Source organism: Dipteris shenzhenensis, chromosome 20, assembly GCF_047967505.1.
Source record: "Dipteris shenzhenensis isolate YYH24624 ecotype China chromosome 20, Dip_SZ_1.0, whole genome shotgun sequence".
NCBI classification, from domain to species: domain Eukaryota; kingdom Viridiplantae; phylum Streptophyta; class Polypodiopsida; order Gleicheniales; family Dipteridaceae; genus Dipteris; species Dipteris shenzhenensis.
In genome coordinates, this window is record NC_141615.1 from 52,915,037 (window position 1) to 52,932,268 (window position 17,232).

General features: G+C 40.5%; 1 protein-coding gene across 1 annotated transcript; it reads left to right on the forward strand.

Moving 5' to 3' along the window:
* Positions 1-14,847: 14,847 nt before the first annotated feature.
* Positions 14,848-15,633, forward strand: LOC147889837 (dirigent protein 5-like). The gene has a single exon (XM_087391705.1). It carries the CDS (start codon positions 14,887-14,889, stop codon positions 15,436-15,438), a length of 552 nt encoding a protein of 183 aa, XP_087247831.1. The 5' UTR covers positions 14,848-14,886; the 3' UTR covers positions 15,439-15,633.
* Positions 15,634-17,232: the final 1,599 nt, after the last annotated feature.

The window sequence follows — 17,232 nt, forward strand, 5'->3', positions numbered from 1 at the left end:
TACTCTTCAATATCCAAAGAATTAGATCCATTGCGTAGCTTTGCTTCCACCTCTACTTCCTGCACTGATTTGGTGCAAGCTGCCAAACCAAAGAAATCTCAGAGAAGGAGATGTGTGTAAAGAAGTAAAAAGCATAGAAGTGACCCAGGTTGATTCCTAATAGGCTTCTTCAAGCTCAAGGCTACTACAAAGGCAATGAGTACATTTGGGTACATAAGGCCCCTGCCCACTACCACTCTACCTTCCTTTGGAACTCCCATTAATCCCAAGTAGTGTTCGGTGTCATCTGCTCAACCTATGCAATCCAACATCGACAAGGTGAGTATGCCACTCATTCACAACTCCAAGGGGGAGCTTTTTGCCTTTTTACGTGTGTACTCACCACAAGCATGTGGCTTGGAAAGAGGCTAGGTACACTAAGTTGCCACAAATTTTATTTCATTGATCATATCTTGGGTATAGGTGAAAATAGGTAGTCCACAACATAGGTGCCCTTAGGTGAAAATAGCACCCTCTGCTGCTAGTTGTGGTCTACACTATGGAAGTCAACTTAGCACAAGTCAACATAGGTGATGGGTTGTGAAGGCCTTAAGGTTCCAAGTTGACCTGCTTTGATAATAACATCGACCCCTTTTGTGATAATAATGCTGATAATGCTGGTCATCACTACACTAAAAACTCCCGCGTTATTGCCAACACTAACCCACTACATTACCAAGATCCCTATAAAAGGAGCTAGTCCTTTTTGTAGCTCCTCACTTTTCTGTATACCAAAATGCTGCCAATTTTTTTTGAAATTTCCACATCTTGTGATTACCTCCAAAACTCCCTACTACCCACATCTGTCTTATGTCGGTCAATTCCTCATGCTTTGTTAGAACAAATTACCTATTATCGATCAAGAAATTAATTCCTAATCACAGAAACAAAGCCTCCTCTACCCTCCCACCTTCTATTACTCCATCTAGCTCCCAGACTCTCTCCATCACTCTCTACTCACAAATCCACAAACCATCTAAGATGCAGCTCCCACATGAGCTTGATCCCTTATCTTAGCACTCCATCTCAAGGCCTCAGAAGAAGCAGCAAATCGTTGATGGTGAAGTTATATAGAATTACTTGGAGCACAATATGCAAATCACAAGGTTTTTATCCCTTGAGATAGAATGGTTGGAGCAAGTTCAAGGGGCTGTGATCCATTCAAAATTCGGATGCAATATTAAGGATTTTTTCCTCTACTACCACAATGTAGCAAGCTACTAGGTACTCCAAGACCCATAAGTGGCTTCTTTTATCTAGGCCATGGGTCTTCAGATAGTGGCGGACAGGTTCCCATGCCACCTTAATCTTTAACAAGTGGTGGATATTGTCAATGGATTCAACAATGCCACGCAAACCACCGGATGACTACATGGAGACAGAGAATACATGTTTTATCAATTCATTTTAGAAATAGTCCACATGGCATTTGGGCTACCCAATATTTGCAAGCCATATGCAACACTTTGACTCAAGGATCAGAGGCTCATGGGACTAGTGCAATATGATACCAAAACCCATAGGGGTGAGATCCTATAAGCTTGGTTAGAAATTGGTCTCTCTACCAAGGCTACTCGAGTTGTCACATTATAGGTATATATATCCCACATAGAGCATCAGAATGTCATCCAGCCCAATGTGCTAGTGTGCCTACATCAGCCCAAGGAGATGAATTGGGCTAAACATTTTTATGTAGAGCTCATAAATGTCTGCATGCACTCTAAGGATCGGATATGTTTTTTACTACTATTATTCACTACTTGCTAGATGACCCCATGCCAGAAGGATTTGGTGATGCCTCCAAAGACAACACATTGTTGTCGGCTCCAACACAACAGACCACACCCACAAAGACCTCGCCTAAGAAAAAGAGGGATGAATAGGGCAGCCAATAGGTAGAGGCAGAGGCAAAGAGAAGCTAAAAAAAGGAGCTCGTGAGAATTTCTCTAGAATCGTGTTTGATTTCATGGTTTTTTGTTGTGCATCAACAAAAAATTTAAGATTTCAACAAAAAATATAAATTTACTCTTTGCAATGAGAAATCCATCCTAAATCCATATGACATGTTAAGTTGTCCTTTAACAAAAAAGCAAGTTAGTCTAAACATTGAAAGTGCATGATAAATGAGTATCATCGCCACTTTATTTTACATCAACTACATCTCGCATTCATCCTCCTCTTGTAGATTTCTCACATTTGTCCCTGCTTGGTCAAGTTTAAGAGTTAGTACAATGTGATTATGAATTCATGGTTATCAATTATACTCTTGAGATTTTTAAAAAGTAATCTATCACAATTGTTTGATCAAACCTGTATGCATTGATTTTGACAACTAAATCTAGTATTGTTACCGATGGTATATTCATTCTAGATCCTTGGACTCCATGTCCATTCCACGTTCCAACTTTGGTTCCTTTAAGCTCAAAATTTTACAACATCATTGAGGTTCCTGCCAATGAAGTAATATCTTACAATTATTTGATCAAACCTATATGCATTGCTTTCCAGAACTAAAACTAGTAATGTTACCAATGGTACATTCATTCTAGATCCTTGGGCTCCATGCCCATTCCACTTTCCAACTTTAGCTATTGCCCCCTCTAAGCTCAAAATTTTACAACATTATATGCGGTTGTGGAGAATGGCACCAGTGCCTTCCTCACATGGGTTTGTGGAGATTGGCACAAGTGCCATTTTCCACAAACTCTCATAGAGATTGGGACCAATGCCATTATTTAGGACCTCATATGAGATCCTAAAGAATGGCACTAGCGAGTCACGATAAAGGTTGACTCATGACCTCTTTTAGTGATGGGCCAAGGAAGTAATATTTGTCAAAGTTTATCACCATGATGTGATGGTTGAAAAAGTTTCTAACATGTCTGCAAGTCAATTTTATTTGAGCTAAAGGATGACTAATGGCCTCTACTGCCCATCAAAGTTGATGGGCTGAGGAGGCAAATATTGTGAAAGTTTACCATGATGTGATGGGTGGGGCTACCAAACTCTATACCCACACAATTTTTAGCTACTAGGGTTGGGGGCATGACATTTTTACAATAGGTAGCCTAAGGGATGTTTGGGTTTCTTGAGCCCTCCTTAAGCCAAGTGTGGTGATCTAGGTAGTTGATTTAGATCTAGATCTAGGTATTAATAGATTGGAAGATCTATCTTTTTTGTTAGATATTAATAGGCTTCCAGATCTTTTTATTTGTATTATTTAGAAATTACCACCATTACTGCGTGATCTCCTCATCTTGGAACTGCAAGAGGTGTCCATGCTTGCTGTGCACCTTGCTTCTATGTTTCTTCATCATCTTTTTGTCATTATTTCATGCTCCTCCTCCTCCTCGCACATCCTCCTCCATCCAACCTCGAGTTCATACCCATCCTAGTAATAGAGCAAAATTACTTCATCACCTCATTTACTCACCGTGAATTTGTCTATAATCCCATCAATTCACCTCATTGCTATTCTTGCTTTCTCATCGACTAGCATGAAGAGCACTGGCAATTAGGAAGGGGATTTGCAGGCTACCTAACTTTGCCATCCACTACTCAAGATGATTTGTTTCAAATTGGATCTCAAGTATGGCTAAGATCATCGTTGAGGCATTTTTAGTATCTTCCAAGCTCTTATCATGTCTTAGTTCAACATCTTGCTCAGTTGGTGATCTGCTAAATTTTCTCACCACTGGATGTGTTTGCTTTGTTTTGACAGCTTCAAGGAGAAGGTGCGCCCTCAAGATGGCCACTCAGCTTGCCTCTTGCGACTTTTTGAATGTGGCTAACTAATGCTTTCACTCCAGCAAGACCAGCCCCCTTTGTCACCACCACGACTCCCAATTTTTCATCTTTGTCTTCATTGGATTTGGATACAAAGGTGTGTTTTCCTTCTTAGCTTACATCTAAGCCTGTTGTCTCTGAAAGGAGCCCTTTTATGGTTAACATTTATGGAAACATTGATTCTTTCGTATGTTTTCATTGCATGTTCGCTTTCATTTTTGTGAAGAGAAGCATTACCCTTCCGTTTTTCCCATCTGTTTTGATCAGATTGTTTGCATTACTTTGCTATGTCTGCTTTGCACCCAAGTGGTCGTTGCCTTGGGGAGACAATTATCTAGGACATCTCCAAGCAAGTGCAAAATTTGTGGTGATTTATATAGTGTGGCACTTGCAGGCACTATGCGGGCTATTTTGCACCTTCACTTGGCTAATTCTTATGCCAGGAGGGCCAGGAGGGAGGTGAGGAGGGGGAGGGAGGGAGGGAGGAGAGAGAAGGAGGGAGGGAATTCAAAATTCAAAATTTGAATTTTGAATTTTTTGGTTCCCACCTAGGAGTAAGAGTTGTGTAAGAGGTGTAAGAGGTGGGGTCACTTTTGGGCTTAACCCACCTAGTTGAGGGGGGGGTTAGGACTTTTTGGGACCTACCTTGGCCCTTTTATTAGGACTAATCCATTCTTTATGAGGCCCTTTTGAGACCCCAATTCTCCCCTAATGTGATGCCCTCCCAACTAGTGGTCCCTTCTAAATACCTGCAAACCTTGCCCTCCTCCATTTTGGAGATCTCCTTAGGGTCATTGTGTGCTTGGGTGTAGCCATTTTTTGTGAGGTTCAAGAGATTCTTGTATTATATAGGTATCTTGCATGACCCATAACTTGTACATTGCTCAATGGAATTCAAAAAACTTTGCCTTCAAGTTGTAGTAGACATTCCAAATTGAACATAAGACTAAAAAATTATGGAATAAGGATTTGGAACGAGACTGTTAAAGCATTACAATTGTTATGTTGCATGTGAGGCATGCATCCCGAAGACTATAGGATATAGCAATTTATTCAAAAACATCAAAATTTTATTCTCCACATACATGCAACCAAGTAATAATTTAAAAATAAACTATGTGAGAACCCAAGGACACACCTAAATGAGAATATAAGGCATGGGTTAATGGGCCTCTAATGTTTTGCTAAAGTGATGCACACCCATTTGAGGGCACACTCCATAACTTTTTTTTAATTTGTTGAAAACCAAAACGGATTGAAAATTTGGAATCCAAACTAGTGGGACAACTGCATGGTGGTCTTAAAACATTGATAGTTGTTGATATTAGTGTCTACATTCACTCTAAAATGGAAGAAGTTGAAATTATGCAATTTGTGCATGTGCAAAGATCTTTCAATAAATCCAACACTATTTCTAATTTTGAAATGTTTTTTTTCCATGCACTTGCTTGCTATATGGCTCATAAGCATGCCAAAGTTTATTGCATTTCATAATACACAGCATCAAACCCGATAGCATGCCCTTTGGCCTATTTGTGTTTTGAAGCATTTTAGGCCACATTGAACTTATTTGGGATATCCAATTCTATTGACGTGTATCGTCGGAGGGGGGAAACCGGTGGTTGAGAATTTTTCTACTCCCATAAGTTTTGAATTTTCACACCTCCCGCACCCATTGAATCTTTGAATATTAGGTACTTGCAACCTTCCCTCACCCTGCAAACACCCTACAACCCACACGTATCTCGACATGACCTTGCGCAGACTTTGGTTTGGCATTGTCTTCTTTTGGGTAAGTTATCTTATATTCTTTGCTCGCCTCACAAGATAGATTCTCTGGGTCTATTCTGGACTGATTATGTCCATGGCATCAATGGCAACATGCAGCTCACAATGGCTTACAAGAGAAGCAGACAGAGGCTACGAGATAGGAAAGCAAAAAAGCCTCGTCAAGGCACAAGGAACAGATTGCAGGTCAAGGAAAGCAATGGCATGGTATCGAAACAGCAATGGAAGACACTTTTGCAACATTCGCAAAGGGAGAAACAACGAGAAGAAAGAAGACTCCTTGAAAGCAGCAGCAGGAAGCAATTGTTTGCATATGCATGCATTTGATCATTACCATCGGAGCGAAGAGTACGAGTTGTGGTGTCATTATTGGTGGGAGCATTTGAGGAAGCGACATCAAGCCATTCAGGTGAATACCAATCTCAAGTCTTCACAAGCTTTAGCATGCACCCTAAAGTTCATAGAGTAACAATCCTACCAATACCTCGGGAGATGCATGCACAAGAGGTGATGCTCTCTAACCGAAGAAATGGCCTATAGATTGTGAAAGGGGTGCACAGCTTAGATAATCTAGCTGCAAAGAAGGCAACATTAGCTATGTTGGTGTCCCTTGAAATAAAAGAGAAATGGCTTGGGTAGACAATGTCAAAGACGTTGTCGATCAGAAGGATCAATGTGGCTCTAATGGGTGAACATAGAGTAAAAGAAATGCATGATCAAAGCATAATCATCCCAATTCGAGAAGTCTGTGGTGCTTCAACAAAACTCAAGAAAAGGAGAGTCAGCCTAAGTGTGGAAGTCATTGCTAGAGTGATGACGTTTTGGCACAAAAATACGAGAGTTTCTCCAAATAGGAGCCAAATAGAAAGGACATCTATAAAAATAGACAAGACACAAGGTGTTTGACAAGCACATCATACACATGCTTGATACAATGCAGGTCAGTGTGGTGCCTAATCTAGCCTGGTGGTTGTTTGTGATTGAGCTTTGGGGTAGTTTACTTGTTTCATTTCTTAAACTAGGCTTGGGCTATTTAATGAAATTGTCCTAAACCAGCCTGGTGGTTGGAACATCACATGCAAATGTAGGCTGATTCAAATCAAGCACTAGTTATGTGATTGTCATTAACCAATGTGGTTGAACAAACATTAATTGTTGACTAGACTGGTGGCATGGTTGAGCAGAAATTAACAGCAATATACTTTGCAATAGAAAAGAAATATATGTTATTTTACTAAACCATCCCGGTGGTTGGAACATCATGCAACCATGCCTACTTCAGCTCAATCATCAATTATGTGATTGTCCTAAATTAGCGTGGTTGAATAGACATTAGTTGTTGAACAACCTGGTGGTTGAAATTAATGTGTTTCTTAGTACTTAAATTAGTTAAATTTAATTTCTTGCTATTCGGGTCATATACCACTTCATTTCTAGATCGGGATGGCTTGGACTTAATGTGATTGTCCTAAACCATCCCAATGCTAGTTCAAGACAACAGCAATTACTGATTGAAATTGTGAAATTCAAAAATGAAAAGCAATATATTGTTATTTTCTAATTGTGAAATGTGATTTTCTAATTGTGAAATTAAAAATTGAAAAGCAATATACTTGCAGTGTCCTAAACCAACCCACTAGTTGAAATTGTGACTGTCCTAAACCATCTCGGTGGTTAAAGTTATGACTATTTCCTAAACTAGCCCAGTGATTGAGATTGTGGTTGTCCTAAACCAGCCTGATAGTTGAAAATGTGGCTATCCTAAACCAACACGGTGGTTGAAATTGTTTTGCTTCTAGTAGCTTGATTAGTTTAATTATTAGATGATTAATTCAATTTAGATTCACTATATACTTTAATTAGACCGTGTTTTTGTGCGTACTGTGTTTTGTAGTGTTTTTTCTTGTTTTACTAGTGCAAAAAGGGGACTCACTATATTGTTGTTTTATTTAAAAGAGGGCTCATTGTTCTATTATTTCCACATATTGGGTCAACAGATGGAGTTGTATCTCAAGTTTATGGATGAGAATCTTGACATTTCAATTTTACAGAGGAGCCTTGAGAATTGTAAGCCTTGGTATGTCAGGAAACTCAAAGACAGGAATGTTTGTTGTTGCAAAACACACATAGACTTTGACCTAGCCCGGTAAGCTATGAATGACTTGAGATCTGGTCCATGGGGATCGATGCCCGTGTCTTCCCAATGAATGCACAATCTGTAGGCCACCTGGATCCTCATCATGTGCTGCAAGGGAGAGTAGATTCTATAGCCTAAGGTCTTTGTGGGAGCTTTTGTCCAAAGGGTGATGGTGAGTGGCACTGTATTGAATGCAAGCATTGTAGTATGAAGCTGAAGAAGAAGACATTTCATGTCTGTCCAAAGGAAATGAGGGAAGAAGACCATGTTGCTTTAAAATGGAGAAGATTTGAAAATGTCAATGTTGAAAGATCCAATTAAAAGAGATGGCTACTATCATATAAGAGCACTCAACCGAGGAAGCTTATAGATCACGTGGTCACCCTCCCCCTCTCCTCCTCCCTCCTCCTCCTTCCTCCTTCTCCTCCTCCTCCTCCTCCTCCTCTCTCCTCCTCCTCCCTCCTCCTCTTCCCTCCTCCTCCTCCCTCCTCCTTTTCCCTCCTCCTCCTTCTTACACCTTCTTCCTCTCCCACTCCTATGCTCCCCTAAACCCTTTGTTCCTCAACCCTTAAAACTCCATGATCTATGAGGGAGACGAGTTCTCCACCATGTACTCTACCCTGAACCCTGGAACCTCCTTCTAAACCCTGGAACCTCCTTCTAACCCTGGAACCTCCTTCTGAACCCTGGAACTCTTTCTAAACCCTGGAACCTCCTTCTAAACCCTGGAACTCTTTCTAAACCATGGAACCTCCTTCTGAACCCTTAAACTCCTCCTAAACCCTACAACCCCCAATGAAGGCGAAAGCCTTCATTACCTCAACAAAGATGATTTACGTTCCTTTTACACATGCATGCACTTTGTTTGCTTACCACACTTAAGCCTATGTCTCTCACTGGAACACGACTCGAGGTCCTAAGCTACTCATATACTACAACCGACAATCCCAATATATCTGTAGGTGACAAAAAGCCTCGAAACCCTGCAAACATAGAATACCCAGCTCTTCCTATGAAAGCAGTAGGAAAGAGGTAACAAATAGGCAATAAAAGTGATTCTATCACTCCCAATATCTCTGTGCACAAGCATATGATGCAATTTCTATGGCAACTCTTCATCGACATGTGGAACAGTGGTTGCATAGCAAAAAACAGGGCACTTTTTTGAGTGCCTGCAGAAAAATTGCACCACCGAAACAGGCCCCAAAATGGCCTCGAATCAAAAAAATAATGTCACCAAGGGCTTCACCTTTACCAGTAGCATATACTACCCTCTTGCCACACCATGAAGGGTGTCCCAATCTGAGATAGTACACTCTTGCACTTTCTGGATGTGTTACCTGTAGAGATTTGCTCCCAAACTTGAAAAAGGAAAGCAACACTGATCCTCTTACCAAGACACTGCGAACTTGGTTTGCTTTCTTGAGCTCCTTACCATGAACCAAGCTCTGATACCATGTGAAGAGAGTGGGAGAGAAGTAAGGAGTCTCACTTGCAGCTTTCTCACATACACAATAGGGGAATACACACAAAGGTGGAGGCTGAAAATAGTTTTCCTCTTCTTAGTTATAAAAGCCAAAAGAATCTCTCTTAGTACAAAAGGAATAGGTGAACCCTATATGTGGGTCTCAAACCAAACTCAGCTAACCTAGGTGGCATACTAACTGAGCCACTAACTAGAGTACATAAAGATAGCTATCATCCAGCTATTTTTCATGGGTGGTGTACCAACCGCATCTACAGCTAACAAGTCAGTGACATAAATGCACAATGGTCACCCTGGCATATCATGAGTGGAGCTCGATATCTCAACACCGGGCTGGTTGTAAAATAACAATATATTGCAAAATATATTGCTATTCATTTTTGCTCAACCATGCCATCGGGCTGGACAACAAATAATGTCTGTTCAACCACGCTGGTTTAGAACAATCGTGCATGACTGGCGATTGAGCTGAACCAGCCTCCTCTGGTTGGATGATGTTCTACTCACTGGGCTGGTTTAGGACAATCACATTTACCAAGCTTGGTTTAAGAAATGAAACAAGTAAACTATCCCAAAGCTCAATCACAAACAACCACCAGGTTGGTTTAGGAACCACCGACTTGCATTGTATCTTCTAGCATATGTATGATGTGGTCCTCAAACACCTTGTGCCCCATCTGCTTCTTACAGATGTCCTTTCTATTTGGATAAACTCTCGTATTTTCATGCCAAAATGTCATCACTATAGTAATGAGTTCTGCACTTAGGTTGCCTCTCCTTTTCTTGTGTTCTATTGAAGCCCATAAACTTCTCGGATCAAGATGATTGTGCATTGCTTCTGCTCTATGCTCAGCTGCTGCTGCTAGAGCCACATTGGTCCTTTTGATTAACAACATCATTTCTCCTTTGTTTCAGGGTACACCAACATAGCTAATGTCACCCTCTTTGTAGCTAGTTGATCTAAGTTGTGCCTCTTTCACTTTCTGTAGGCCATTTCTCAAGTTAGAGAGCTTCGCGTCTTGGGCGTGCATCTCCCAAGGTGTTGGTAGGGTTGTTACTCTATGAACTTTAGGGTGCAGCAGGCTAAAGCTTGTGAAGAATCGAGATTGGTAATCACTTGAAAGGCCTAATGTTGCTACCTCAAATGCTCCCACCAATCCTGACACCATAGCTCATGTCTGACACCATAGCTCATGTTCTTTGCTCCGATGGCAATGATCGAATGTGTCCATTTGAAGGGCGGGGCCTAGTTGCAAGTACTTAATCTTCCAAGATCTGATGGGTGGGAGGTATGAAAATTTAAAATTCATGGGAGTAGCAAAATTTCAACTGCCAGTTTCCCCCCCTCCGACGATACACATCAGTAGAATTGGATATCCCAATATATCCAATGTGGCCTAAAATGGTTCAAAACACTAATAGGCCAAAGGGCACGCTATTGGGTTTGATTCTATGTATTATGAAATGCAATGAAATTTGGCATGCTTATGAACCATATTGCAACCAAGTGCATGGAAAAAGAAACAATTCAAAATTGAAAATAGTGTTGGATTTATTAAAAGATCTTTTCACATGCACAAATTGTACTTTTTCAACTTCTTTCATTTTAGGGTGAATCTAGATAGCAATACCAATAACTATCAATGTTTTAAGACCACAATGCAGTAGTCCCACTAGTTTAGATTCCAAATGTTCAATCCGTTTTGGTTTTCAACAAATTAAAAAAAAGTTATGGAGCGTGCCCTGAAATGGGTATGCATCACTTTAGCAAAACAATGTAACCCATGCGTTATATTCTCATTTAGGTGTGTCCTTAGGTTGAGGAGAAGCTCACGTAGTATTCTTTTGAATGATTACTTGGTTGCATGTATGTATAGAACAAAATTATGATCTTTTTGAATACGTTGCTATATCCTATAGTCTTCAGGATGCATGCTTCACATGCAACATAGCACTTGTAATGCTTTAATGCTACTTTATATCATAATAGTGACGATACAGCTCCTCCAAGTATGCTATCATAGTTTCTTTGCTAGGAGCCATTGAGAGTAAGGGAGTAAATACTGTAAGAGAATGAGGGGAGTAGCAGAGTAGGAGAGGATAAGGGAAAGACAAGAGATAGAGGAATGATGAGAGGAGTAGTAGAGTAGGAGAGGGCCGATGAGAGGAGTCGTAGAGTGGAAGGAGGGGGATGACAAGAAGGGAACAAGGAGAGAACAACGAGAAGGGAATGAGAAATAGATCAAAAGGGAATGACGAGAGATATAGAAGGAGAGTGGTGTGAGACAATGAAGAGAGGAGAGGAGACTTTAAAGATTGAAGGAGGATGAAGCAGAGAAGGGAAAAGCAAAGAAAAAAACATAGAAAAGCTGAGGAGGATAAAGCATAGGGATATTATGGATCATGCAAGATACCTATATACAGAAAAGTCCCTGAATCTCACAAAAAATGGCTACACCCAAGCAAACAATGACCCTTGGTGGGTAGAATTAAGAAGTCGGCTATGACTAATCCATTGTGTTTGCTATGTGAGAGATGTGTTGAAGATATTATGCATATGTTGTGGGTGTGTGCTATTACTACAAGAATTTGGTGTGTGGTTGTTACCCGGATCAGCAGAGTATGGTTGATGGAGGGTGGTAGTGCTAGGCGATGTGAGGAGTTTATCGTCAACTCTGGTTGCATGCTGGTAGTTTCTTCATGCTACTATATTTTAGTCTTTGTGGAGTGTTTGCAATGAGCTTGTGTTTAAAGCTGGGGTGGGGGTGGGTTATAGAGAGGATGCTATTCTAGCGTTCATCAAGTCTATGCTAATGGATATGAGTCAGTCGGGTGATAGAAAGAAGGGATGTGTTGGTTGGAATGTGTTTGAAGGATATTAGTCCATCTATAGCTTAATCTCAGTTGTTACCTACGTGGTGAAGGTCATGGGTAGTTTGCTTGTTTTATATGATCAAATTGTGTTAGGTGATGTGAGCAATTTGTCGTTGACTCTGGCTGCATGCCGGTCGTTTGTTTGTGCTGCTATGTTTTAATCCTTGTGGAGTGTCTGCATGAGCTTGTGTTTAAGTTGGGGGGGGGGGGGTTATAGAGAGGATGCTATTCTAGCATTAATCAATTCTATGCTGATGGATATGAGTCAGCCACCAGGTGATAGAAAGAAGGGATGTGTTGTTTGGAATGTGTTTGAAGCATCTTAGTATTTCTATAGCTTAATCTCAGTTGTTATCTATGTGGTGAAGGTCATGGACAGTTCATCCTTTTTTATATGATTAAAATTTGTAATCTTTTTTGTTTGGTAGACAATAAAAGCTAGCTCCTGCTTGTATTTATTTAAAAAAAAATAGCACAAAAACCTCAGGCATGTAAATTTAGAGTGAAGAAATAGTCCTTAGGTGATCGGTGATCAAATTGTGATAGAGCCACTTTAGGTAGCAAAATGCACCCACCAACTTTAGGGATGTACTTGTTTCCCATTACAAAACCTAGATACTTATATATATGTTCAAAGTATTTTTATGAATACCCTGATTTTATGAAAAGTTTTGACCCTAATCCTTCTCATATTTTAATGTAATTTTAAACTCCCCATAGTTTTTTTCCCAAATGTGTAAACCTTCTAAAACTCTATCGAGAATGATGCATAAAGAATTGTTCTTAATGGTCTTAGAATAAGAGGTAGATTAGATCTAAGAAAACAGAACACTTCTAATGATATTTGATCAAGTCACATGCCAATGCTTATGTTTACAAGCACATAGAGAGTGACCTAAGGGTTGGAAGGAGCATGAAACCAATGTGTAGTTTTTTTCCATTTATTAGCACTGGCTCTCCTAGAGACAGTGCTTTAGGATTAAGTTTAGTGGGAGTTTTGTGATTATTCTTAGTTTTAAAGGAATTTTTAAAATTCTTAACCTCTACTTTTAGATGGTTGTTGGCTTTTCAGTTTTTAGCTTGTGTATGGATGTTGGCTTTTTAGCTTTTAGCTTGTGTGTGCTTTTTACCCCCCTCGAACACAGCTATAAATCAATTCAAGGGCTCCACTCTCCCTCCATGCTTGAGCTCTCCATAGAACAATTGCCTTGGCTTCCTCCAGCTACAAGTCTTGAAGTCGCTTCAAGCTTTTTGGTCGCTCATCCAGGTCTCGCGTGTTCATTTGTGAGCAAGGCACTAAAGATGATTCACTTGTTAACTGCTAAAGTCTTTGCCTAAAAAAAAATTTTACTATCTAGAAAGCTGTTTTCGAGAAAAGCAGGTTCGCAGGTTAAAAAAAATATGTTTTCCTATTGAAAGGACTTTATGCCAGCCAAATGGGCTTTATGCCTACCGGTGAAGAGATTGTCGTCTACTGGATCTGTTTATTTTTAAAAAAAAAAGCCTCAAAAAGTTGACATCAAAACTTTGCAGGTATCATTCGTAAAATCTTCAAAGGAAAATAACACCGATTTACCTTTCAGCTTTAAATTATAGCTTTTTAAAAAAAAGGGCATGCGCAGTGGCTTTACAGTCAGTGTCAGAGCATGCAAATAACTATAGAACCTTGGCAAAGCCTAATGGATGTCCTCAAAGCGTTTCTTTTTTATTATTTCTTACTAACAATAATCAACAGTGTCTAAAGGCTCGTAAAACCCATAAGTTGGACCCAAGTGCTTTCGTGCATACATTCACCCTTGTTTTGTTTTGTTGCATGCTTCAATTTCTATGCATTTCATTGCATATTGGAATGTGAATATACTCTAGACTTACTAGAACCTAAGTTAGTCATATATACTCTACACTAGTGTATGCACTGCGATAATAGTCACACATAGTCTACCATATATACTACTATATACTATCCAGGTTGACTACTTTGTAAATATTGGTATAATTTATCTTGCATTTTTCCAATATGTGATGTGCATTTACTACTCTATTATTATTCATGTGATGCTCATTCCTACTTATTATTATGCATGTGATGTGCATTTGTAGTTATTAGTACTTTCTATCCATATTCTAATTTTCATAATTTGCTAATGCCTTCATTATTCATTTCTTTCATGATGATTGCATCTTTCTTGAAACATTTTCATTTGTGTAACTACACATGTCACCCTATTGTTGTTGGGTGTTGTTGCATTGCTAGTAAAACATCAAAATTTAGGTTTGGCTCTGAGCTAATGCTTTTTGCTATGCATTTTTGGAGCTACCTTGCACAGGTATGGCAAGGAACTACGAGGACCAGTCCTTAGTTTATAAATGGGGTGTCCCCCTTTTTGTATATTGATGTTTGGGGCATGATGCGACATCTAGGCTGAAAAGTTGCCTAAAACTTGCAAGTTTACAAAATGTAAGACCTAAAGAATCACGTGTTTGGGCATTAGGACGTTCTTACATTGTCACATCATGCGCGTGTGTCTTCCAAAAGTTATAAAACATTTGATGGTGGACATGGTACCGTCTACGGTTAGAGAAATTAACGTGTGGAACTTGTCGCTCGGCCGTTTGGTGTATACATATCACCTTCACCCTCAAACTGCTCTTCCAATCTTCAAAGTTTTCTGCATTGTCAGTGTATACGTATCATCTTCACCCTCCAACTAGCTCTTTCAACCTTCATAGTTTTCATAGTTTGTAGTGTTGAATCTACTACTGCGTTGCTTCCACCATGCCTAAGCCACCCTTGCAACTCGCCCTCGCCCTCCTCCTCGCCATAGCCGCGTTGCCTTCTCCCGCCCTCTCTGCTCACCACAAGCGCCCCAAACATTTCACCTTCTACCTCCATAACACCATCTTCAACACCACTCTCAATAATACCGACTACTTCAACTCCGTTTTCAGTGTGCAACCCACCTTCAGCTTCGCCAACCCTTTTGCCTTCGGCGTCCTGGCCACCTTCGAGGATCCGCTCACCATATCTCCCTCCAACACTTCTGCACAGCTTGGCGTTGGGCAGGGATTCTATCTCTTTGACAGCCAGAAAGGATACGTGCTCTTCCAGGCCTTCACGGCAACCATCGATACCGGCAAGTACAAGGGGACCATCGACATCTTCGGACAAATCAAAGAGGTGTTGCCCAAACGCATCCTCTCCGTCATCGGTGGCACTGGCGATTTCTTCCTGGCGAGAGGGATCGCTACATGTCGGCTCCTCGAACTATATACAGGCCCAGGGGCGGCGAGATGGACATTGTCATTCGAGCTCGACCTGTACTACTAGACTCGCATGGGGTCAACATGCTCGTCTAATTTAATCAGGTAACCGAAGCATTTGTAGATGATCACGATCCAATAACCAAACGGCGAGACGCCTCGTTCCTCGTTTCATCACATGTGGTCATCAATCTAGTGGTTCTTCTACACGTTAGTGATACACTAGCGCATCGCGCAACGTCTTCCAATCATCACCTGTCGGTCAGCAACAACGCAGATCTCTCCTTTCCACGCATTACGTCCGCCTGAATCTTGTGCTACACCAAAAAATTCGTTCATTTTCCCACCTTGAGCAATTCCTGTCTGCCTACTGTATGTTTGCTCTGGTTTATGCTTACCCTTGCTTCGTAGTCGGAACAAACATGATCTCAGGATGAATACTGACAGATAGAATATTGTGGTAGACAGGAACCTGGACAAACATGATCGGATCAGGATGAATACTGAGAGAGATAACATTGTTCGTAGACAGGAGCCTGAATGTGCGTATATCTTGGTGACCTGATGATTGTGAGAATCTTGGAGACTCGGTCGTTGTGAGCAATAGATACTCACGAAGTCCAATTAGTTAGTATGAGAAGCTCGTACCAAGCCATAGAGCGTGTGTGTGTGTGTGTGTGGGGGTGAGAGAGAGAGAGAGAGAGAGAGAGAGAGAGAGAGAGATGTCCTCTAACACCTGATTTTCGGAGATGGGATTAGGATAGAAATACATTTGAATATGAATGGGATCACTTTTTCCCATCCACTTTCCTCATGTGCTAAGACCCTAAGTGATTCCATTGCATCATTTTGAGGCATGTCATGAACACAAAGAACAAGGATCACACATGGTGGAGTCTTGGTTGTGATAGTGGAATGCTATGTAAATTAAAAGTGCATAACAAAACTGTAACAAGAACCAAATCATTGAATGCCTTTTGCTTAACAATAGACCTCAAATTTTAGAGACAAACTGACAAATGTTAACATAGAAACATGTCAATATCTACAATCATTTCAAGACAATCGCTTTTAGGATACACTAAGCAATATTTTTCAACATAGGAATTGACCTTAACACCAACACACAAAATATAATAATTACGAGCATGTACTCGTATTTCGATATACACTAGTCTCTTATGTCCCATTGCAAAGCCATGCAAATGAATTTTGTGTGTGTGTGTGTGTGTGTGTGAGAGAGAGAGAGAGAGGGAGAGAGAGAGAGAGAGAGAGAGATGGATGGGTTTAGAATTTTCAAGGGAGAGAGATCCCTTTAGGTCCAACTTTGTTGTGGACATGGACCTTATGCTTGAAGCAAGCCTTGGCACTAGCGTGGGTTTAGGATATGAACATTTACTCCGTCTTTACTATTAGTGGCCACTGTTTTCTCCCATGTTGGACTATGGCCTTAACACCCCTAGGAACAAGAATGGGCATGTGTATGTGTGTCCTTGTCTCCAATTTCTGTACACATGAAATGATGCCATGTGGCCTCCCCCACCTAACATTTGACAAGTAGCACATGGTGGGATGGGATAAAGATAGAAATACATTCCAATATGCATGGGAACACTTTTTTCGATCCTCTTTTCTCATGTGCTCAAATCCTAACTGAGCTTTAAAATAGTTTACAAGAAAAAGTCCATATGTGGGAGGACCAAGATCATTACAAGACTCTGTCATAACCATAGGTGTGGAATATAATATGTGTACAAGAGAAAATCTCTTAACCCTAAGTGTGGGGCATCATGTACATATATAAGAGCATGTTCATATACGAGAATTTACATATGTACATATGATAGAATGTGCAAATAAG

Bases quoted from the DNA above. Each gene is read 5' to 3' on its own strand.
- LOC147889837 (XM_087391705.1), top strand. From the start codon at position 14,887: ATGCCTAAGCCACCCTTGCAACTCGCCCTCGCCCTCCTCCTCGCCATA.